The following is a 24,006-nucleotide window of genomic DNA, read 5'->3' on the forward strand; positions in this document are numbered from 1 at the left end:
GTGCTCTGCAACGAGAGAAGCCACCGCAAGACGCCTGCGCACGGCAAGGAAGAGTAGCCCCTGCCTGCTGCAACAAGAGAAAGCCGGCAGCAACGAAGATCCAGCGCAGCCAAAAATAAATTAAAAAAAAAAAAACTTCCTCAGATGAGTTTATAAACTTCCTGTCATCAGGTCCTGAGAATGGCCCAAACTTCCTTGTTTCTCATCCAGCCCTTGTTGCCAGGAAGCTTGCAACCAAAGGAAACACTCAGAATCCATATCAACACCGGCTAAGATTCTCCACAGGTCACTCTGTTCTTGAGTCACCTCAGCCACTCTCCTCCTACCCCTCGCCCCTTCTTGTGTGGGCCCAGGCCCACCTCAGAGGCGTAGGAATCATTGTCCTCAGCTCGGTAAGGCCTGAAGCTCCGGCTAGGGTCGGACTTGGAGTCCAAGTCGCTGGTGTGGAAGGCCTCTCGTATCCTGGGCTCCCATTCTGGCAGGTCCCTCAGGTCAGGAGGCTGCACCTAGAGGCACAAGCAGAGGAAACTAAAGGTGACCCCGAGAGGGGCATGTGGGGGGCCAGAAACAGCGCCCACTCCAGGCCCCCGGCTCTGTGGGAGCCTCTGACCGGGCACCTGAGGGCAGGGACCTAAGTGGACTCACCTCCGGTGGTTGGCGCACTGCAACTTCTCCATGAATTTTTTTTGTTTTTGTTTTTTTTAAATGAATTAACTTTATTCGACTGTGTCAGGTCTTAGGGGCTTCCCAGGTGCTGCTAGTGGGAAAGAGCCCACCTGCCAATGCAGGAGATAAAAGAGACTCAGGTGGGAAAGATCCCTTGGAGGAAGGCATGGCAACCCACTCCAGTATGCTTGCCTGGAGAATCCCATGGACAGAGGAGCCTGTATCTATCAATGGTGAACGACTAAAGGAACTGTGGTATATTCACTCCATGAGGTCATATCTGGTCCGGAGAACACTCGGAACTACTTCTACCTGAGACAGCAAACGTAATGGTGAGTGAAAGAAGTCAGGCGCAGGTGAGTGTGTTCTGTGTGATCCAATTTATGCAAAGTTCAAAGACAGAACTGAATTGAGAGAAGGGTTACCTTGGGAGTGGGGACAGTGGCTAACAGGGGACCTGAGGAGGGGCTGCTGGGGTTCTTGTCATCTTGATGATGACATGGGTGTGCTCACCTTGGGAAGATTCATTAAGCTGCACATTTGTGTTTTGTGTGCGTCTCTGTACGATATGGTTCAGTAAAAGGTTTATATATATGTGTGTGTGTGTGTGTGTATACACACAAATATATAAAAAGTAATAGGGGAGTTCCCAGGTGGTCCAGTGGTTAAGGGGCTTCCCAGTGGTGCTAGTGGTGAAGAACCAGCCTGCCAATGCAGGAGACTTAAGAGAGGCCAGTTCGATCCCTGGGCTGGGAAGATGCCCTGGAGGAGGCCGTGGCAACCTACTCCAGTATTCTTGCCTGGAGAATCCCAGGGACAGAGGAGCCTGGTGGGCCACAGACCATGGGGTCGCAGAGGGTCGGGCATGACTGAAGCGACTTAGCACTGCACAGCCAGTGGTTAAGACTTCACACGCATCCATTGCAGGGGGCGTGGGTTCGATCTCTGATTGGAGAAGTTTTGCCTGCTGCACAGTGCGGCCAGGCGAAAAAAAAAAGCAATAGGGCCCTTGCCTGGGACGTCTTACCTGGAAGTCTGAGCCAAGGTCTTTGGCCAGAAGAATCTCCTTGGAGGGCCCCTGGGAGCTCAAGGCAGGCAGTGTGGAGAAGGGCTCCGGAGGCTCCTTGACTGGGCCCCCGAGGACCGAGTCCGCCTTCCTCGTGAAGGCGTTGAGCTCCTGCTGGAGCAGGCTCAGTCGCACCAGGAGAGCATGCATCAGCTTGGTGTCCCTGGGGCCCTCGCTATTGTTGTCTGGGGCCTCGTGCAGCCGGAAGTCGGCGCACTCGTTGTCCAGATAGGGGCGTAGGCCGGCAGAGAAGCCGTTGGCGTCGGCCACCAGGACGTCGATGGCCTTGCTGACCAGAACGGCCTGCTCCCTCAGCCCCGGCAGGGCCTCGGCCTCCCGGGCCCGGCAGAGCCGAGCGGCCGCGGGCCCCGGGGCCTCAGCCAGGGAAGCTGGCACGCACTGGGCGGAGTCGCCAGCCTCAGCGTCCGTCTCCAGCATGGGCCGCGTGCTCTGGCAGGAAGCCAGGTCACAGCGCTGGAGGTTGGAGAGGAGCACGCGGTTCTCATACTGCAGCTTCTTGACCTTGCCGCTGAGTTCGCCGATCTGCAGCTTGGCGGCCGCCAGCTCCTCCTGCGAGGGCTCGCTGAGCACCGAGCAGCTATCCTCCGACAGCGTCACGTCCAGCTCGTGCTCCGAGCGGTACTTGGCCAGCTCGCTCAGCAGCAGCTTGTTCTGGTCCTCCAGCTCCGCGGAGGAGCGCCGCAGCAGCTCGGCTTCCTCCTCCACGAACTGCAGGTGTCGACGCAGCTCCACCAGGCTCTCCCCGCACTCGCCACCGCCCAGCGCGGAGAAGGCCAGGCGAGCCTCGGGGCCCCCGCAGCCACCGCCGCCGCCGTGATCCTTCATGTCGTCCATCTCGGCCCGCAGGCCGCGGTTCTCCACCTCCAGCTCCACGATGCGGCGGCTCAGCAGGTTGGCTTCCTCCTCCACCAGCTTCAGATGCACCTTGAGCTCCGTCTCCCGTGAGTGGGGGGCGTCCGCCAGCTCTTCCGCCGACAGGGCACCGTCTAGGTCCCCGTAGAGCGAGCGGTACTTGAGCAGCTCCTCCTTCATGCCGTCGTTCTCCTTGGCCAGCTTGGTGAGCTTCTTGCACATGAGCGCCGACTCTTCCTTTGCAAAATGCAGCTGGCACTTCAGGTCCGCGCTGTCCTCCTGGGGCCGGAGGGGGAACAGGGAATAGGCAGGAGCCAGGAAAGTTAGTGTTGGGAGGCTCAGCCACACCGTTTCGGGAGCTCTAACTACTAGGTGCTGGGAAGAGAGTCTCGACGCTTAAGGCGCTGGGGGTCCAGAGAGGAGGCAGAGAGGCGGACGCAGCACACAAATGGGGCACACATATAGCCTGAGGAGTCCAGGAGGGCTTCCTGGAGTAAGTGACATTCTGTCAGTGTGACTGTTGCTGCTAGTACTACTACCATTGCTACTGCAGTTTTCTCATCTGTAAAATGGGGCAATAACGCCGCCCCCAACAGACCATGAAGAAAATTAAAGGAGACAATATATAAAAAGTGCCTGACACCCTGATCATCCAGAACCACTTGAGACTAACTGTATTCTGTGCCTGACCTGTGCTACAGACAGCACTATACAGAGCAGAGCATGTGAGAACCACGGGTTCAGGGCGTAGTTTGGAGAAGTAAAGCTGGCATCAAAGCTAAGAAAATGAACAAGGGGAGGGCGGAGTAGAAACAGGGGAGGGGTGGACACCTCTGGGGACTCCTCAGGCCACTTGTTAAGCCAGGAGCCTTCAGACTAAAACCTGCCACTTGGGGTTATGCTGCCTGCGGCTGTGGAGGCTGACCAGAAGTACCTGCACCGAAGACTTCTTGTCCGTCTTCCCCAGGGAGCGCGTTCCTCTTTTCTTCAAGGAGTGCTGGAGGAGGATTAAAAAGAAATTGAACTGAAAGCTCACAAGGGTGATGCACATCCAAGAGCAGTCGTGGTAGCCAGGGTTCTGCTGAGAAATGCTGCCCTCCCCAGCCAGCCCAGCCCAGCCATGGCCAGCCTTGAGCAGCACCAACTGCTGAGTTAGAGGAGTCTTAAGACCACCAAGAGACTGCAAATGGAGAGCCAGGTCAGTACTTAAGACGATTCTGAACCCACCTGCCCAGGGTTCCTCCCCTCTCTCCCACCCCAGAATTGTGATCTAATCGGCTTGAGCCCAAGACCTGGAAAATCTGGGTTTCCATTCTTGTTTGTCTTTCATTCATTCACCAAAGACTCCCTGAGCACCCATCATGTGCCAGGCAGAGTAAGGCATGGAGAATACAGCAGGGACCATGACAGACGGGTACCAGGGGGATATTGGAGTGTTATGCCCAGATCCTCCCCTTAGTACTAGAACATTCCTCTAGTCCCCCTTCCAGCGATGGTCACTGGCTGAGGGCAACTACCTCAACCAAGGTCTTGTGCCCTCCCTGTGGGGGCGAGGGGGGCAATGGGGGGAAGCCACATTCAATGACTAGTCCATGCCCTCTTCCCACACCAGCTCTGGAGCTCCCCATTGGATCAGCTGAGGCCATGAGTATGAATGCTCCGCAACTCAGCTTCTCCTGCTGCCTCCATCTCTGATGGCGTTATTCCAGGAGGACGCTTCCATAAGCCTCTGCATGCAAATCTCCATCTCAGGGGGAATCCTGAGCTCAAGGAACTGGCATTGTAGTGAGAACTTTAATTCAGAGTGGATATTAGTAAACAGTAATATTTCTCTTATATTAAGTGAAATAAATCAGACAGGGAAAGACAAATACTGTATGATATCACTTTTACATGGAACTCCAGGTGGCTTCCCTGGTGGCTCAGATGGTAAAGAAGCTGCCTGCAATGTGGGAGACCAGGGTGTCATCCCTGGGTCGGGAAGATCCCCTGGAGAAGGGAATGGTAACCTGCTCCAGTATTCTTGCCTGGAGAATTCCATGGGCAGAGGAGCCTGGCTACAGTCCATGGGATCGCAAAGAGTTGGACACAAGTGAGTGACTAACACACATTAATAAACAAAATGAATATGGTAAAACAAATCATAATTATATAAGAGGCTTAGAAATGATGAGGAACTGATCTTTTTTTTACAATGTAAATGGTAGGTTTTCATGCAGATAGGCTCTGATAATCATCATGATTCAAAAACACAGAAGCAGGGATTTTCCTGGTGGTCCAGTGGTTAAGATTCCATGCTCCCAGTGCAGGGGCGAGGGTTCTATCCCTGGTTGGGGGAACTAGGATCTCACAGGCTGCACAATGAGGCCAAAAAAAACAAAAACAAACACAAAAATACAGAAGCAATAGGGGAAGAAATTGATACATTTGATTAGATAAGCAAATTCTATCTGGGGCAAAGAAATGCTCTAAGAAAAGTAAAAATATAAATGACTAACTGGGAAAAAATATTTGCAGTGTATGACACTGACAAATGGTTAATATCCTAAATACATGAAGAGAGTCACAAGATCAAGTCCAACAAACCTACAGAGAAATGGGCTAGAGAGATGAAAACCAGTTCACAGGCAAAGAGTGGTAAATAGCTCCAACCATAGGAAGATGGTTCCCTATTCATGGAAGAGAAATGCAAATTAAAACTACACGGAGATACAATTTCTCACCTATCAGATTGGCAAAAATCCAAACATCTGACAACACGTTCTATTGATGAGGCGATGGAAAAACAGGAACACTCAATATCAGTGGCAAGAATGCAAAATAGCACAAGTTCTATAGAGGGGAATTTGAGGAATTGTTACAACCATCTTTTCTGAAGCTTCTCAGCATTTAAAAAAGTCACTCCGAGGCAGGAGTCCACTGACCACGTCTTCCCTTGAGAGGAGTGAGTATTTCACTTAGTGGAGTATAAAACCACTTTGGGGTTGCATTTGACTTTTCAAGTCGGGCAGGTAATCTTTGAGCATGCTTCCAAGTAGTTTGAATACATGTGCTTCCTGTCCACCACCTCTCACACCCCACCCCTGTAGGTGAGAACCAAGCCTCCTCTTTACTGAAGCCAAGAGAGAGGTCCCACAGCAAAACCAGAGCTGACGTGGGACCAGTTCTGGACAGAACTCTTGCTCTAGCTCCAAAAACTGGAAGGAGAAAATGTATCTTCTTCAACAGAGGCCAGGGCGGACCCAGCACAGTGGCTCTCAACCTGAGGGCAAATCAGAATTACCTAGAGGAAATTTTAAAAAGTGATACCCAAGATCCCAGCCCCAGAGATTCTCACATCATTGGTCTGAGTAGGTCCCAGGCATCAGTATTTTTAAATAGCTTCCCAGGTGATTCTAATGTGCAGCTAAGGTTGGAACTACAGAGCTAGGGAGGAAGATGAACCCGAGACAGGCTCTTAAGTTTATCTTAAAGCCCAATCAAATTCTAAAGAGACCTTTTGAAATGTAAATGAGGCAGGAAGGCAGAGGCTGATATTTCAGACGCTGGGTGCCAAGAGCAGGAAGGCAGTATTTGAGAAGGGCTGATGGGGGAATCTTTCAAAAGCTAGGAGGTAAGAGTAGGGAAGGTGGGTGAGGGTCACAAAACAAGTCTTTCCACAAAGAGCTCCTCCCACAAAAGAGGTCTGGGAAGGGGATGCTCAGAGAGAGACCCCCTCCCGCAGTGGTGAGGTGCGGGGTCTGGAGTCAAGACGGTCAGGGTTGCAGATCTGGGCCTGCCTATCGCAAGTGTATTGGGCTTCGCTGGTAGCTCAGATGGGAAAGAATCTGCCCGCAATGCGGGAGACCCGGGTTTGGTCCCTGCGTCAGGAAGATCTCCTGGAGCAGGAAATGGCCACCCACTCCAGTGTTCTTGCCTGGAAAATCCCATGGACAGAGGAGCCTGGTGGGCTATAGTCCATGGGGTTGCAAAGAGTCAGACAGAACTGAGCACAGAACACTTTCACATCACAAGCTGATGGGTGGGTCCGGGAACTCAGGTGGGACGCCTGGGTGAACCACTTCCTCTCCCAGAAACTCCACTCCATCATCTACAAAACTGAGCTACAGATTAAATGACTACTGCAGACCTCCTGGAGGAGGCAAGTGGGTGACAGGAAGGGGAGCCAGGGGTTCCCAGAGGCACTGAGAGGTCCCAGCCATCACATATAAAGGACTGAGATGATACAAAACCTGAAGTCATTAAAAAGGGCAGTGGGAGAGTGAAATTCACTGACATGATAAACTCTGAGACAGAAGGAAGGAAACTGTAAAACAAAACCTGCAACCCAAACGTCCACCAACTGATGAATGGATAATAAAACATGGTATATCCACCCAGGGGAATATTCGTCAGCCATGGGAAAGAATGACGTCCTGATCGATGTTACAACATGCTTGGAAACACTGTGCTGAGTAAAGGAAGCCTGTCACAGGAGGACACATCACATATGATTCCATTTACATGAAAAGTCCAGGAGAGGCAAATCCACAAAGGCCAAAAGTAGATTAGTGGTTGCCAGGGAGGAAGAGGGAGTGGGGAGTGACTCGATGGCTTGAGGTTTCTTTCTAGGGCGATGAAGATGTTCTGGAATTAGAGAGCCGTGATGGCTGTGCAACTCTGAGTACTCTAAAAACCACTGAACTCTACCCTTTAAAAAAGACAACCTTTATGGTAAATGAATTATATCTCAAGAAAGCTGTTATTTAAGACAAGCTAGAGGGGGGCTTCCCTGATGGCTCAGTGGATAAGAATCCACCTCCCTATGCAGGAGACACAGGTTTGATGCCTGATCTGGGAAGATCCCACAGGCCGTGAGGCAACAAAGTGGCTGCACCAGAACTATTGAGGCTGGGCTCTACAGCCGGGGAGCTGCAACTACGGAGCCCATGCACTGCAGCTGCTGAAGCCCGCACACACTAGAGCCTGTGCACTGCAACAAGAGAAGCCACTGTAACGAGAAGCCCACGCACCATAGCTAGAGAGGAGCCCAAGTACCAACAAAGACCCAGCACAGCCAAAAATAAATACATAAATAAAATGATTTTTTAAAAAAACTAGAACGTGTTACATCTTTATAAAAATAAGACACGTGTGTGCATGCATGCATGTGGGTATACGTGTGTGCGTGTGCATGGTGGGGGATATGATTTAAAGAATATACACCCAGTTGAAAACAAGGAGAGTACAGAGAACTTGCACTTCTCACCTTTCTAACCCCACGTTTTTGAGAGGAGTGAAGACATAGTCCACCAGTGTTTTCTCCTTAAAGTTTTTTAAAAATTACATAATTTTTAAAAAGTAAATTAATACATAAAGCTATATTCTCACTGTAAATCTATACTATGCTGACAAAGCAGGAGTCCCCCTGTTTATACCCTCACCCAATCTCCTGAGGGTGACCACAGCCAAAGGTTGGCTGGAGCTCCTTCTAGACCTCTGGCTCTGTGTTTAAAATACTGAAATAGATGGTGTTCTTTTAGACTTTTTTCCTTCCTATGTTTACTTGGCTCTGTGATCTTTGATTTTTATAATAAGCACCTTAAGCAGAAGAAAACCCCTAAACATCCAGCATTTAAAAAGACAGCCTGTGTTCATGCTACATTATCATGTATGTTACAAAAACTGTGCTTATAACATAATCCCATCTTTATTTTGAAAAATACATACAGAAACAACTATACATTGTAAAGCATAAAGGCCTGAAAAGGCACAAACTAAAACCATGGGTTAGGCTGAAGCAGGCATCGAATTGAGGGAAGTGGTTAGGGGAGGCTTTCTTCTTTTATGTATGGTTTTTATCATTTCTTATATTTTGGAGAGCACACTCACATTCATTTAACTTCAAAAAAATCCAAAAGGGAATACAGTTCAGTTCAGTTCAGCTGTTCAGCCGTGTCCGATTCTTTGCGACCCCATGGACCGTAGCACGCCAGGCCTCGCATCACCAACTCCCGGAGTTTACTCAAACTCATATCCATTGAGTCGGTAATTCCATCCAACCATCTCATCCTCTTTCGTCCCCTTCTCTTCCCGCCTTCGATCTTTCCTGGCATCAGGGAATACAGTGAACCCATTAACCGGCTGTCTCACCCCAGGCAACCAAGGCAACCAGAGTCTGCTGTGTCCAGCCTTAGAGGTATGCTAGGCATGCATTTATGTGTTTTTGTAATGAAATTTTTGTTTCACTGACCTTGTATTACTTTTCTAGTCAAAACAAATGCATATGTACATTTCAATATGTGTGCACACACATAGAAAAACATACTGGAAATACAACAGATTGGAAAGAACTCCGACCCAAATAGTAATCTGGTAATTACGCAGAGGACTTCCCTCTGAATAGTGGGCTACAGGTGAGACTTTTTCTCCTTATGGCTTCCTTGTATTCTGTAGTCTTTCTCTACTAAGCATATGTTAACTGTCAGGTGGAAGGAGAAAGTTATAGTAAAGGGTTTTATTTTGTTGTGTTTTTTTTTTAACGTACTTTCCCCGAGGAAAGTCATGAATGCCTTTTCAATAGGCAGGGGGGGTGCTCTGAGTGCCCACCAAAAAAGGAGGACAGGACTTCTCTGGTGGTCCAGTGGCTAAGATTCCACGTTCCCAATGGAGGGGGCCCGGGTTCAATCCCTGGTCAGGGAACTAGATCCCACATGCCACAGGTAAAGATCCCACATGCTGCAACTTAGACCCAGTGCAGCCAAATAAATAAAAATTAATTTTTTAAAAAAAGAAAGAAAGTACAGGCAGTGGGCAGAGAAGAGGGGCTGAAGCAGGAAACCTTTCAGGACCAGAGTGGCTCCAGTCTTTTCTGGATGGAACGGACCCTGACCCAACCCCATCTCAGCCACGTGGGCTCCCATAGTGCTCTGCGGCTCTGGAGGGAAAACAAGGCAGGCTCACAGAGCACACAGACCTTCCTCCCCTCTGCACGGCAGCAGCTGGTCAGGCAGGGTTCCCTCCAGGGAGCCAGGACGTCAGAGCCCCTTTGTGGAGCCCCCAGGGGCAGATGTTCTGTTCCTGAGCCTTGCAGGGTGGGATGGGACGGGGCGGAGCAGGACAACGCCTGAGCACCCACAGGAATGCCAGTCACATGTACCGGACCCCGAGGGCACACTCCTTGGCCGCCAAGCAGCAGGGGGCTTCCCCACCCACGAGCAACGCACAAGGCCGCCTCTGGGCAGCCAGGGTGGCGCCTCTAAGCATCGTTGGTCTAACAGCTCCTAGTAGCAGCAGGAACTCTGTCCCCACTTGCCCTTCTCTCCCTTCTTGGGGAGACCAGGATGGTGCCCGCGCCCCCCCCAGCCTGCACTGGAGAGGCTGCAGAACACAACTGCAGCGGCCCCCTGCCTGCTAATACCTTCCATCCTGCCAGGAAACAAAGACCAACCTTCAAGGAATAAAATGAGCCTTCTGCCAAAACAGTTGGGTAGATTTTCACCCAGTTTAGAGGGGATGTTTGGAAAGGTCTCCTGAAAACACAGACTGTGCTGTGTGGATGAAATTTCCTCCGGAGTGGTGGTGGTGGTGGTGGAGGGGGATCTGGGTTGGGGGTGCATCTCAAAGACTGAGGCATTCTTGGCTGAAGAAGCTAGAGAGTGGGTGTGGTTCCTGGCTGGGGGAGACCACTGGGGAGGAGGGAACAGAGAATGGTTTGACAAGGGCCCCAGATCAAATCACTGGGACAGACGCCGCCAACTGCAAGCGCAGTCTTGCAACTTAACTGCTCCTTCTGTGGGCAACTGGCAGCCTGATATGGAGAGCTTCTTGCTAGAGGCAGCAGAAGCATATTTACTTATGACTTATTTTTTAAATTTTATGTTTTGGCTACGCCTCGTGGCCTGTGGGATCGTAGTTCCCTGACCAGGGATCAAACCCGCACCCCCCTGCATTGGAAGTGCAGAGTGCTAACCACTGGATCACCAGGCATGTCCCAGAAGCATAGTTATTAGATTAAGGTAAATACTTCTTCGGGACCACAGCCATCATAGAGGTTGTCAGGGTGCTGACACAATACTGATAACCAGCATTGATCAAGTCCTTACCTGCTTTGTCTTGATCAATTCTCACAAACACCTCTGAGAAGCAGGGATTCATAGTCCCATTTTATAAACGAACAAACTGAGCACTAGAAAGGTTACACGATTTGCCCAATGCTACAGTTACTTGCCAATAAGTGGCAAAGCCAGGATTCAAACCCAGGCCCATGTGACTTCCAAGTTCAAGTTCGTCCTGCAGCACAGAGGCCATAGCAGGGCTGCACGACATGATGAATCCAGCAGACGGAAAGGGGAGCCCAGGTGAACTGATGCTACAGTCAGTGCCCTTCTTAACCCATAAGAGTGGGAATCAGGCCAAGAAGCCCAGGCCAGAGAAGGAGGTCCTCACTGGAATAAGCAGCCCCTTCAGAGGTCCTGAAACACAGCAGGGTTCCTTCTGGGAAGGCCCCTGGATGGGGCAAGGAGCGCAGGGGCATTGCCATGAGAGTCAGTGTGCCTTTGGAAGACGCAAAGAGTCCTTTCTCCTATCCCGTCTACATGCAGCAGGTCCACTCCAGGTATACACCCGAGAACTGAAAACATGTCCACCCAAAAACCTGTACACAAGGGCTCACAGCAGCATTAGTTCATAACAGCCCCCAAAGTGGAAACAACCCCATGCCCATCAACTGATGAATGGATAAACAAACTGTGGTCTCTCCATACAAAGGATTATTATATGGCCAGGAAAAGGAATGAAGTACTGACACCCTGTCTCAACATAGACCTTGAAAACATGATGCTAAGTGAAAAAAGTCGGTCACAAAAGATCACATTGCATGATTCTATTTGGATGAAATGTTCACAATAGGCAAAACCATAGAGACAGAGAGTCTCTATGTCACTCATACACTCATACATGAGAGGTTGCCACGGGCCGGAGGGGGGAGTGACTGTTGACAACAGAATGTTCTGGAATTAGATAATGGTGATGGTTGCACATCATTATGAATATATTAAAACCCATGGAATTGTACACTTTAAAATGGTGAATTTTCCCCTGGTGGTCCAGCAGTTAGGACGCCACACTTTTACTGCCAAGAGCCTGGGTTCAATCTCTGGTCACAGAGCTAAGATCCCACAAGCCAAAATAAACACATAAAATGGTGACTTTTATGGTATGTGGACTATATTGCAATTAAACAATTGTCAAGAGGAGTACCATCTATAGAACGTGGACAAAATGGGAATTCCCTGGATGTCCTGGGCTTAAGACTCAGAGTCTTCACTGCCAAGGGGCCCAGGTTCAGTCCTGGGTTGGGGAACCAAGATCTCACAAGCCTCGCAGCATGGCTAGAAAGAAAACAAAATAAAATGGGGACAAAAATCACTATGTTCCTTGGGAGGCTGTTGGCTACACCATGTGAAGACACATAAACTGCTTAGTGCAGCGCCTGGTACAGAAGCGCTCAGACACAGCAGCTTTATTATAATAAATCCCATCAACATTGATATTGGCCTTCTGCCTAAAATACAAAGAAGGGGAGTGATCCTGGATTGGGGTTGGGGGGCTGCTATTACGGTTTTTGAGCTGCAATCCAGCTGGCGACAGTGCCACTGCAGACATGGCTGGGGCAGGCCACCCTCCCTTCTCTCCCGCGAAGTGCCGTCTCCATAGCAACCACATCAGTTCAGGCCAGGGGCTCCTGTTCCCAGCTGGGTGACAGCATCGCCACAGCAACCTGTCAGGATGGCAAAGGCAGATCTCGATGATGGGACTAGAGCAGCTCTGGCAGAATTGCTAAGGGACCCCTGTCTCCATAGAAACCATATCAGGAAAGAGAAGGAGGGGGGAGAGGGCAACCAGCCAATAAACACAGGGCCACGCCTCCCTGCCCAGATCCTAAGACTCCAAGGGACATCAGGGAAGGCTAAACCAACTCTGCTGATATCACCTTCAAGAGGAAGTGAGGGACTTCCCTGGAGGTCCAGTGGCTAAGGATCCACCTTGCAATGCAAGGGACATGGGTTTGATTCCTGGTGGGGGAACAAAGATCCCAAATGTTGTGGGGCAACTAAGCTCGTCCACAACTAAAGAGTCCATGCGTCACGACGAAAGAGCCGCATGATGCGACTAAGACCTGCTGTAGCCACATAAGTAAGTAGGAAGTGAACCAGTGTTTCCTGAGCATCTACTGTGTGCCAGGCCCCACAAAGGACTCTTTACACGCTTGACTTCATTTAAAATTTCACTAATAATCACCATGCCCCCCCTAAAAAAAAACCCTAACTACAGCAGTCATAAACGACCACCACTTCTAACACCAGAGTTCAGCGGGTTTTTCCCCCGGATTTCCCTCCAGGCTATGCATTTTTGCATAGACACATATGCTTCAAAACCAGTTTGTTCTGTATAGGTCTCCAAAATGATTAGCGAGATTGCACAACATGCATGGTTCTATCATTTCCTTTTTGTGCTTAACAATGTACCTTAGAAATCTTTCCACATCACTGCATATGTATCTACCTTTAAAAAAAAAAAGGGAAAGTATACCTAATATAAAATTTACCATTTTAACCATGTTTTCCTTTTATGGTTGTAAAATATACATAACATAAAATCTGCCATTTTAACCACTTGCAAGTGTACAATTCAGTGGTATAATCACCACTCACCTCCAGAACTTTATCATCACCCCAAACTGAAATGCTGTATGTAGTAAACAATATCTCCCCACACCCTCCCCCATCCAGGTTCTGATAACCTCCAGCCTACTTCTGTTTCTATGAATCTGACTACTCTCTGTATCTCATCCGAGTGGAATCATACAATACTTGTCCTGTCGTGTTTGGCTTACTTCATCGAGCACAATGTCCTCGAGATTCACCCACATTGTAGCCTGTGTTGGAATCACATTCCTTCTTGGGATTACACATACAATGTAAGTACATACTACGTATTTCTTTGTTCATTGATGGACATGTAGGTTGCTTGTACCTTCTGGCTACTGTGAATAACGCTGCTATGAATGCTGTTGTTTAGTCCCTCGGTCGTGTCTGACTCTTTGGGACCCCAGGGACTGCAGCCCACCAGGCTCCTCTGTTCATGGGATTCTCCCGGCAAGAATACTGAGTGGGTTGCCATTTCCTTCTCTAGAGGATCTTCCTGACCCAGGGATCGAACCTGGGTCTCCTGCTTGGCAGGGGGGGTTCTTTACCACTGAGCCACAAGGGAGGTCTGCTATGAATATGGGGGTACCAATATCTGCCCATGTCCCTCTTTTCAATTCTTTGGGGTATATACCCAGAAAGAGAATTGGCCTATTTGGTGACTCTGTGTTTAATTTTTTCAGGAATTGCCATATTACCTTATTCTTTCTAACTTCTTCATAGTGTTCTATGGCTATGAATCTTATGACTGATCACGAACCTCGTAAGCTAGGTACTGTTATTATCCTGACGTCACAGAGGAAGAAACTGAGACTTAGAAAGGGGAGGTAGCTTCAGGGTCTCAGCCACATCTCAGCCAAGGAAAGGCTGGGTGACCTCAGGCAAGCTCTCCCTCTCTGGGCCTCCTTTTCCTCTCTCTCTTTTTTTAATTTATTTATTTTAATTGGAGGCTAATTACTTTACAATATTGTAGTGGTTTTTCCCATACACTGACATGAATCAGCCATGGGTGCACATGTGTTCCCATCCTGAACCCACCTCCCACCTCCCTCCCTCCCTGTCGCATTCCTCTGGGTCATCCCAGTGCACCAGCCCTGAGCACCCTCTCTCATGCATCGAACCTTTCCCCCTCTTTTACAGTAGGAACAGCCTGACCTCCAAGGCACTTTCTGAAACTGTCTCTCCTTTTCACTATGAAGGGTGGCAGCAATGAGATGTGTGGAGACGGTGCCCTCTGGCACCAGGCCAGGCCAGGTCACAGGCGACAGGAGGCTGCCTGAGGGAAGGGGGCACCACCCCGCCCTGGGAAGCCCTGAGCAGCACATACCTCCCTCTCCACTCTGAGAAGCCTTTGGCACATCACACCAACACACCCAGCGGGAAGGGCAGCTGAAGGACTGCTCTGGCCTCGGGGCCGTGGTGTGTCCTGGAACGCTGGAATGCCTGTCCCCGGGAAGATGAGGCCTGTGCCCCAGCACAACATTTGATCCTAGGATGCCTCGGGAGCAGTCAGACAGCTGAGGCCCAGCTGGGGCCAGAAGGCACCCGGGCTGTCTGGGACACAGAGTGCTGGCTTCTGGAAGATTCCAGCCCTTAGGCATCGCCTCTGCTGGTGGTTTCTAATCAGTGCACCCCAGTGGGCCCTACTGGACCTGGAGGACATTCCTCCCTCCCTCGGGGCCATTTTCCCATCCATAAAATGGGTACAATCACAAGTTCACTGGGTCTATTATGGAAATTATAGAAAGTGTCTGGCATGGTGCTTAACATGTTGTACACCTAACACACGGCAGGAGGAAGAACAGGCTGCCAGGTGGGAGGGGCGCTCCTGAGCAAAGACAGATGGCCTGGTGCCTGGAGTCACATTTAAGAAGCAGCTGTGTCCTAAAAATGTGCTGAGACACCAGTCAGAGGCCAGCCCCAGCAGTGACTTTACACTGAGTGGGAGCGCCTGGCTGTCCCTAAAGCACATCCATAAAATATATCCCGCTTAGTCCTTCTGATGACTTGGAAGTATTACTATCCCATTTTACAGATGAGGAGACTGAGGCGCAGAGGGCTGGGCTCTAGGCTGGGCATTGCTGCATGTCTTCTCAGGTAATCTCGCACCCAGTTGTGCTCCTTTGATGGCTGGCTGTCTCCTTCATTGGCCTCTGGGCTCCTGGAGGTCAGGAGCCACGTGTCTCTCAAGCACCACTGTGTCCCTGGTGTCCAGCACACAGTTCTCACAGGAGGTGCTCAGGGAGCACGTGCTGGACCAATGAATGAATAGACAGCTCTGCCAGGATGGCATAACAGTGCAGAGCAGAGGTTCAGAGACGCTGGCTGGGGTGGGGCTGGCACATGCCTGCCCAGCCCAGGCCTGGCCCTTCCAGGTAGGACAGGACCCTCACCTCTCTCGGCCGCTCCAGCTCCGTCTGCAGCACCTGCTTGGCCAGCTCAGTCTCGATAAGCCGCTGCCGAAGCTCCTCATTCTCCTCTTCCAGCCTCGCCCGTTTTTTCTCCACCGCCTCCAGCTCCTTGTGCAGCCGCACTGAGATGTCTTTAGAGACCTGAGCAAAGGCGAGTGACAAGCAGGGCGTGAGCAGGCTGAGGGCCATCCTACCTTGGCCACAGAGCAACCCCAGGGCAGGCAGTTACTCTTATCACCCCCACTTAAAGAGGAAGAAACTGAGGCACAGAAAGGTCAAGTAACTCAACAAGGGTCACACAGCCAGGAAGTGGGAGAACCAAAACCCAAACCCAGAAACCGTATGCTTCCTGTGTTCACATCATGGTCCAGCCCCTAGAAAGTGAGAGGCCCTGTCTATCCTTAGCAGTGCCTTTACATTTATCTGGATCTTTTAATGCTTCCAAAAGCCTCTCCCATCCACCTTCTCGCCCAGTTCTCTCAAGAGCCTATGGCAGGACCAGAAACTCATTTTTATTTATGTATATATGTATGTTCTTACTTATTTTTGGCTGTCCTAGGTCTTTAGTGCATGCGCACTCTCTCTAGTTGAGGAAATCAGGGGCTACTCTCTAGTTGCGGTCATGGGCTTCTCTTTGCAGTGGCTTCTCTTGCAGAGCACGGGCTCCAGGTACACGGGCTTCAGTAGATGTTCCTCTCGGGCTCCTGCGACAGGTGGAATCCTCCCTGACCAGGGATTGAACCGGCAGGTGGAGTCCCAACCACTGGACAGTCAGGGAAGTCCCAGAAGCTCACTTTAAAGAGAGGGGAGGGACTTCCCTGGTGGTCCAGTGGCTAAGACTCCACGCTCCCAATGTAGGGGGTCCGGATTCAACCCCTGCTGCTGCTGCTAAGTCGCTTCAGTCATGTCCGACTCTGTGCGACCCCATGGACGGCAGCCCACCAGGCTTCCCCGTCCCTGGGATTCTCCAGGCAAGAACATTGGAGTGGGTTGCCATTTCCTTCTCCAATGCATGAAAGTGAAAAGTGAAAATAAAGTCGCTCAGTCGTGTCCGACTCTAGCAACCCCACGGACTGCAGCCCACCAGGCTCCTCCGTCCGTGGGATTTTCCAGGCAAGAGTACTGGAGTGGAGTGCCATTGCCTTCTCCAAGTCAGGGAACTGGATTCCACACACTGAACTAAGAGTTCCCATGCCACAATGAAAGAGATCCCGCATGCTGCAACTAAGACCCAGCACAGCCAAATAAATTAAAAAAAATAATAATACATAGAGGGGAAACCCAGAGCAAGATAGGCTCCCCTAAAGCCCTTTGAAGCCCATTTTTTCTCTGCCAGTGACCAGCATATATTCCTGAGCAAATCATTTCCCTATTCTGCCTCTGTCTCCTTCACTACAAAATGCTGCTGCTAAGTCGCTTCAGTTGTGTCTGACTCTGCGCGACCCCATGGACTGCAGCTTACTAGGCTCCTCTGTCCATGGGAGTTTCCAGGCAAGAGTACTGGAGTGGGTTGCCATTGCCTTCTCCTCACTACAAAATGGGTGCAATAATAATAGCACAATCTCACGGGCCGACAGGAGGCCTGAATCAGCTGTTGCACCAAAGGCTTGGCCCAGGGCCTGCACAGTGCGTGCTGGGTGAGTGGTGGCGGCTGCTGGGAGAGGCTGAGTCCAGAGAGGGCATGGCTTGCTGGGGGTCACAGTGTGACAAAGACCCTGAGGCCTGTTTCCAATTGTCTGGGACACAGTACATGCCCCAAATGACAGAGGCTGGGCAGCCGTCCAGGTCATCCCTCCGGGAGGAGCTGACAGACCCACAAACCCCAGGTCACCGGCTCCAAGACTCTGCTGCAAAAATGCTCCATTTCTTCAAGGACACCCCCTGTCCTATCCCCTGATGGAGGGGGTGAAAGGGTAGGAAAAGGGGTCCCTGGCGATGAGGAAGGCCCTTCTTCTTTTTTTTTTTTTTTTGGCTGTTCCAGGTCTCAGCTGCAGCATGCAGGATTTAGTTCCCTGACCAGGGATCGAACCCGGGGCCCCCGCACTAGGAGCATGGAGTCTTAGCCACTGGCCCACCAGGGAAGTCCCAGGAAGGCCCTTCTGAGATGGTAAATCATAACCTCCATCCCTAAGAGGACTGAGCACCAGCATTTGTTGAATGCCTGCTATGTGCCAGATTCACCCATCTTCACCCCAATTCTGCCCCCATTTTGCTGGCAAGGAAATAAGAGGCTCAGAGTGCAAATGACCTGCTCAGAGTCAAACAGAGATAGTGTGGGCCGAGCTGGGGGGACCTCAGGGGCTTTGGCTGAAGGACCGTGTGGCCAGGACTCCACAAGGGGTATGAGGACTTTTGCCAGCAAGAAGGATAAGTGAGGCAGACAGCCCAGCGCCTCGGGCCTGCCAGTCTCGGAAATGGCCGTGGCACCTCCTCCCCGCCGGAAGGGAAGAGGGCCCTCCCTGGCTCTGCCTTGTGCCTGGGCCCAGGCCCAGCTCAGCACAGACCCCTTGGCAGTGTGCAAGGCAGGCCAGAAAAAACAACAGCCAGAGAGGAAATTCAGCACTCCCTCTCTCTCCTCCCTCTGTTGCCCACTGCCTCTCTCCACCCTTGAAGATCTCCAAGGGCAGCCAGAAGCCGGCTCACCAGGCTCCTTCCACAGTCTCTCTAGGCCCCCAAAACCTTCCCCCTCCACAAAGTGGGGTGAGTGATTCCTCACTAGCAGAACAAAGACGTTGCAGGTGGCAAAACTGGCTTCAAGCCTAATTTCAGCCCTCACTGGGTGTGTGACCCAGGACAGGAGTTTTTTTAACCATCTAAAGTCTCGGTTTGCTCATCGGTAAAAGGGGGTGACAGTGCTTTGTCACAAAGGCTGTCGTGGGGAATAACCAACACAGGGCTTGGGCTGATGCCTGAAACACAGTAGGTACTCAAAAGTATAATGATTTGGGGGACCTTTTGGTGGTACAGTGGTTCAGATTCCGAGCTTCCAATGCAGCAGGCACAGATTCGATCCCTGGTCAGGGATCCCACATGCCACGTGGTGTGGCCAAAAAAGAATAATGATTTTGTAATGCATTGTTAAGATTACCGCTTCACCTCTGCGCACTAATTTTATCTGACTTGGTCCAACATCTCATAGCCTCACTCTTGAGTTTAGTGTCAGTATTTCTGCTAGAGGTATTCAGCCCCAGGCTTGTGGCTCTGGTCCCAAGTTTTAGGCTGTGAGGTCACCCAGTGAGCCCCTGTCCTGATGAATACTTCATTCATTCATTCACTCACTCATCCATCTGCTTAGCCCCCAGCAGGCAGGACTGGTGGAGTACAGAGGTCCAGAATCCAGGCCATGTCTGGACTCCTTCATATCTCTCTATCCCGGTAGCAGTGCAGAGTCTGGCATATACTAAGTGCCTAATAAATGCCTGTTGGATGAACAAACAGATCCGAGACTCCAACAAGCAAAATGGGTGGTAGGCAATGAAGGAGTGAATGACTGACACATGGAGCTGCACCTGGCCAAACTTGGCTGGGGATGTGCCCCCCCAACCACCCACACCCCCAAATGTCCAGAGGGGGCTGTGTCCCTGACTGGGGTTGAGGGACCAGCTGCTGGGGGGGACCCGGGGCTCCTCTCCCAACTACACTCCCACCTGGGCAAGCTCCTCTCCACCTGGGGTTCACTCCATTCCCACCTAGGCCTCAACCTGGTGACCAGGTGACCCACTCCCCACCAAGAAGGCATGATCAGTGTGGATTCCTGGATCTTCTGGGGTCCATGAGTGACTCTGTGGATTTCATCCCTTCCATGAGTCCCCAGCTGCCTTCTGTCCCCTCCCCAGGAACCCCTTTCTCCATCTGCTCTCTATCCCCAGGGGTGCCTCGTAAAGAAGGCCGAGCGTCAGGTAGCTTACAGAACCCCAGTGTGGACAAATCTCAGATCCCCACAGAGCCCGGTGCCCCGATGAAGGCCCTCAGCAACAAAGAGCACATGTCTAGAGCGCAGGAGCCTTGCTGTCTGGGCCTGTCCCTTCCCCTCTCTGAGTCTCAGTGGTCCTTGGCCCCCTGGCTCCCACAGGTAAGCAGGCAGAATCAGGTCACTCCCTGAGCACGCACCACGTGCCTTTCAACCCTCAGGAAGTACTTTATCATCCCCATTCTGGGGCTCAGAAAGAAAAGGTCACTTGTCCAAGGTCACACACTAGGAAGCTACAGAACCAGATTTGAAATCAGGTGGGTCAGCTCTGGAGTCTTGCTCTCAGTCTGAGCCTGCTGTTGGCCTGAAACTTGAAAACACATTGTGTTAATATTGGTAATAAAAGTATTAATAATAAGCACAGGGACTTTCCTGGTGGTCCAGTGGTTGAAAATCTGCCTTCCAGTGCAAGGGATGCAGGTTCTCTCCCTGGTCAGGGAATTAAGATCCCACCCATTAAGGTACAACTATGGCTCAGATGATAAAGCGTCTGCCTGCAATGTGGGAAAACCGGGTTCAATTCCTGGGTCGGGAAGATCCCCTGGAGAAGGAAATGGCAATCCACTCCAGCACTCTTGCCTGGAAAATCCCATGGACGGAGGAGCCTGATAGGCTACAGCCCATGGGGTCACAAAGAGTCGGACCCGACTGAGTGACTTCACTTTCGCTTTCACTTTCACTTTCATAGAGCCTATGCACGGCAAGAAAGATCCCATGTGCTGTAACTAAGACCCAGCATAGCCAAAAACTAAATATATATATATATATTTTTAAAAAAGCACAACGTGTGCTCACAGCATCAGGGGCTCAAAGGGCCCCACCTGCCTGTCTCATGTGATCCCCTCACGACCCTCCCAACTATCCCCAAGTTGGGGCGACTGAGATACTACAGGAGGCAAAGCAGCTGCAGCTTCCGGAAACCAGGGCAAATCCCCAAAGCACAAACAAATGCTCTCAGCCATGAGGTCACTGTTTACAGTGCTGGGGCCCGGCTCCTGCCAAATGCAACTGGCAGCCTCCAGGCCACAGCCAGCTCGCTCATCAGTCCCTTGGCTCCTAAGCCTAAGGCTTTAAGGCATCTCTGTCACACTGAATCCTCAGGGCAGGAGCTGAGAGCCCTCACTGAGGAACACCCCATGTCCAGGCAGCATCTGGATTCAGTGTGGCTACATGCTCCCAAGAACCCAGGGAGGGTGGGAATGTCATCCCCATTGTACAGATGAGAAAACTGAGGCACAAAAAGAGAAAGTAACCTGCTCGAGTCACCCAGGAAGTAAACCCAAAGCCAAAACTTTTTCTCCAGCAACGGCTTCTAAGAAATGTTTTACTGGTGTGTCCTGGGGCCCCCTACAAGGGTCTCCTCAGGTGGGAATTTTCATCCCTGATTCCTGGAACCTGATACCCTCCCACAGGATCCCAGCCCCTGAGGCTGGGGCCTGGGAATCTGCATGGTAAACAAACCTCCAGGCTATACTTATCCATCTAGGGAGGCTGAGATTCCACCCACTTCCTCACCCTGGCCCAGCCACTCATCCTACTTTTAAGTTTTTCTCCTGAACAATAACAGTAACACCCCAACCAACATTTACTTATTTGCTGGGGGAGCATCCCGAGCGGGCCCCTGTGCTCAGCATGCTCTTTACTTACACTATTTCATCTTATCCTCACAAAAGTCTCTCCAGGTAGAGACTTGCTGCACCCCCATTTTCCACATGGGGAAACTGAGGCTCAGGCTGCAAAGCAGCTCTCCCAAAGCCACAGGGCAAGCGAGTGGCAGAGCAGGTTTCTGTCCCCACCTCTGCCCTCCTCATGATGGACAACATTCCAGCTGAGATTCTGTGGGTCCTGCCAACTGTGAGAACCAGCAAAGAGTGAGAGAGCCTGGGGGAGCAGGGGGAGAGGGAGGACCAAGGCCTGAGGTTTCTTTCACAGCACCCACACCAATAATCCACCTGCTTGCTACAACCACTGGAGCTGCTAAAGCCCTGAAAATTCAGCTGCTCTAACCCCACCATTTAAGAGAAGAGGAAACTGAGACCCCAAGAAGTGGCCCCATGCCAGTCTGCTCTTGCTGGCTGAGAAATCAGAGGGTCCCTTCCAGACAGCAAGCAGTCCTTTCCACACTTAGGTCCATCAAGCCCTCCCAGGCGATACCAGGGAAGTCAGCATTCTGAGAACCTCCGAGAAACGCCCCAGAATGTCCCCAGCACATGGGACTGAGGGAGGCAGCCAGAGCTGTCCAGTCCAGGCCGGCATGGATGAGCTCAGCGCCCCAGCTGCAGGCTCAGGGAGAGGAGGGAGGGAAGGGGCAAGCCGACTGCTGATTGGCTGGTTCAAATCCCAACAGAAGGGGCCTGCTCCCCCCGCCCAGACTCCAGGGGCCTCCCCGCTCACACTCTGCACACACACCAGCTGCTCCCGGCTCCTCCCATGGAGGCACCAGCCACCCAGCCAGTCTGCTCTCAGCTCCAGCCTTCCTCCACGCCTTCCTCGTCTAAGGCTGACTTTTCTGGGTCTCTGCCTGAAAGCCCCAACTACCTGGACCCAAACCCAGATTCCTCTAAGCCTCTAGGGCTCTCCTTCACCCGCCACCCTCTTAATCCGGTGCTGGGAATTTGAATATTTCTGTAACCATTTATCCCAGATGCTGTCTTCTCACATAGTGAGGAGCACTTCGTTTCTTGATTTTTTAAAAAGTATTTGTATTTAGTTGTTTGACAGCTCTCGGTCTCAGTTGCGGCACGTGGGATCTTCGATCTTTGTTGCAGTCTGCCAGATGTTCAGTTGTGGCATGTGGGATTGAACCCAGGCCCCCAGCTTTGGGAGTGCAGAGTCTTAGCCACTGGGCCATCAGGGAGGTCCCTGTGCACTTTGGACTTGGAGATATAACCTTTCTGAGCTCTGTTTCGTCATCAGCAGACCTGATGCAGCTGGCACATGCAAGACAACGGGAGACGCAAAGTCCAGGGTGGGGTTGGTGTTCACTCTTCACCCGCTTACAGGTGCCCTCTTCCTCCAACACTCCTTCTTGTGCCTCAAGCCTTGGCTCAGAGGTCCCCCTGCAGGAAGACCCCATAGGCCCCCAGGCTGTGCGAGATGCCCTCACCCCCAGCTCCTACATCCCTGGATGACGCTGGGCTGAGTGCTGAGAGCTGGGTGTTGGGCTAGGTCCCCCAGATTTCTCAGTCCCCAGACCTAGGCTCACACAGACAGGTAAGGCAGACTCCTCCCCCCGCCAGACTGCAGGCCATCCTTCAGCTCCCTGAAGCCGAGGACAGTGAGGTCAGGCAGCCAGCATGGGAGGCTGATGAGTCTGCGCTCTGCCAGCTACACAGCGGGTCCCGTGACCTTGGAGAGGTATTTCCTTTCCCTGAGCCTCACTTTCCTCACGCAGAAAAATGGGAATAATAATAGTAGCTAACATTTTTCAGTGTTTACAGTGACCTCTTACCTACCTGATCTCATCTCATCTCATAAAGCCCTGTGAGGCATGGGCTGCTGTTATACCCATTTTACAGATGAGGAAACTGAAACACAGGTGACTTGCTCAAAACCATAAAATTAGGGCATATTGGGGCCAAGATATAAACCAGCCTTATCCAACTCCAGACCTTCACTACTCTCCTTCAGCACAAGAAAGAAAACTTCCACGGAACTGCGCAGAGACAACACGGAGCCCAGCATCAGGTGTGTGGCTGCGACTCACACGGCAGCTGTTGCTGGGAGGATTCATATTGATGGCCTATCAGTTCATCAGGGATCCCCATTTACAGACGAGGATGCTGACATGCAAAGAGATGATGGGACTTGCCCAAGGGACACACAAGGAGTGAACTGACCAGGGCCCACTCAGGCTCAGGACCCTCCCCACCACCCCACCCAGCAGGGGCGCCTCTGAGGACTGGGGAGGGGGCCCAGGCTCACCTTGACGTCCTGCTCCAGGCCACGGATGAGCTCGCCATCCACCTGGCCGGTCTGGGCAGCACGGAGGCTGCGGCGCTCGGCTTTGCGCAACCGGTACTGCAGGATGCGACAGGTCTTGCTGGCCTGGTCCAGCTGCTGCCGCAGCTCCTGCAGCTGATACACATCCTCTTCCATATAGACGTCCCGCATCTCCAGCATCTCTGCCCGCAGCTCCTCGATCTCATCCTGCAGAGGGGAGGAGAGGTCAGGTCGCTGGGCCCTGTGGCAGTGGCCAGAGTGCTTGAGCACAAGCCATACCCAACACCGTCCTAGGCACCCCTCGGGGGAGGGGGGTCTGAGAGTGGTAGGCTGCACAATGCAACCCCTCAAGTGCCCACATCCTAATTCCCAGAATCTGAATATGTCACC

The 24,006-nt window shown here is 51.6% G+C and overlaps 1 protein-coding gene and 1 long non-coding RNA gene across 3 annotated transcripts in view; one reads left to right on the forward strand and one right to left on the reverse strand.

The window, feature by feature from the left end:
• MTCL2 (microtubule crosslinking factor 2) overlaps nt 1-24,006 on the reverse strand; it is a 75,186-nt gene that overhangs the window by 28,535 nt on the left and 22,645 nt on the right. Inside the window, exons 2-6 of the mRNA XM_019972375.2 lie at nt 23,599-23,823; nt 15,687-15,845; nt 3,540-3,602; nt 1,694-2,884; nt 360-506 (exon numbers count right to left, since the gene is read on the reverse strand). Of these exons, the coding sequence (XP_019827934.2) occupies nt 360-506; nt 1,694-2,884; nt 3,540-3,602; nt 15,687-15,845; nt 23,599-23,823 (1,785 nt within the window). The remainder of the gene's footprint in view (nt 1-359; nt 507-1,693; nt 2,885-3,539; nt 3,603-15,686; nt 15,846-23,598; nt 23,824-24,006) is intronic.
• LOC139186576 (uncharacterized) lies at nt 505-23,605 on the forward strand. Of its 2 annotated transcripts, XR_011570208.1 has the most exons (4): nt 505-1,022; nt 8,704-8,783; nt 13,378-13,565; nt 23,305-23,605. It is a non-coding gene; the product is annotated as an uncharacterized lncRNA (long non-coding RNA). The 2 variants fall into 2 exon arrangements; XR_011570207.1 differs by lacking the exon at nt 505-1,022 and having other exon boundaries at nt 7,990-8,783.

The sequence above is a fragment of the Bos indicus genome, chromosome 13 (genome assembly GCF_029378745.1).
Source record: "Bos indicus isolate NIAB-ARS_2022 breed Sahiwal x Tharparkar chromosome 13, NIAB-ARS_B.indTharparkar_mat_pri_1.0, whole genome shotgun sequence".
NCBI lineage: Eukaryota > Metazoa > Chordata > Mammalia > Artiodactyla > Bovidae > Bos > Bos indicus.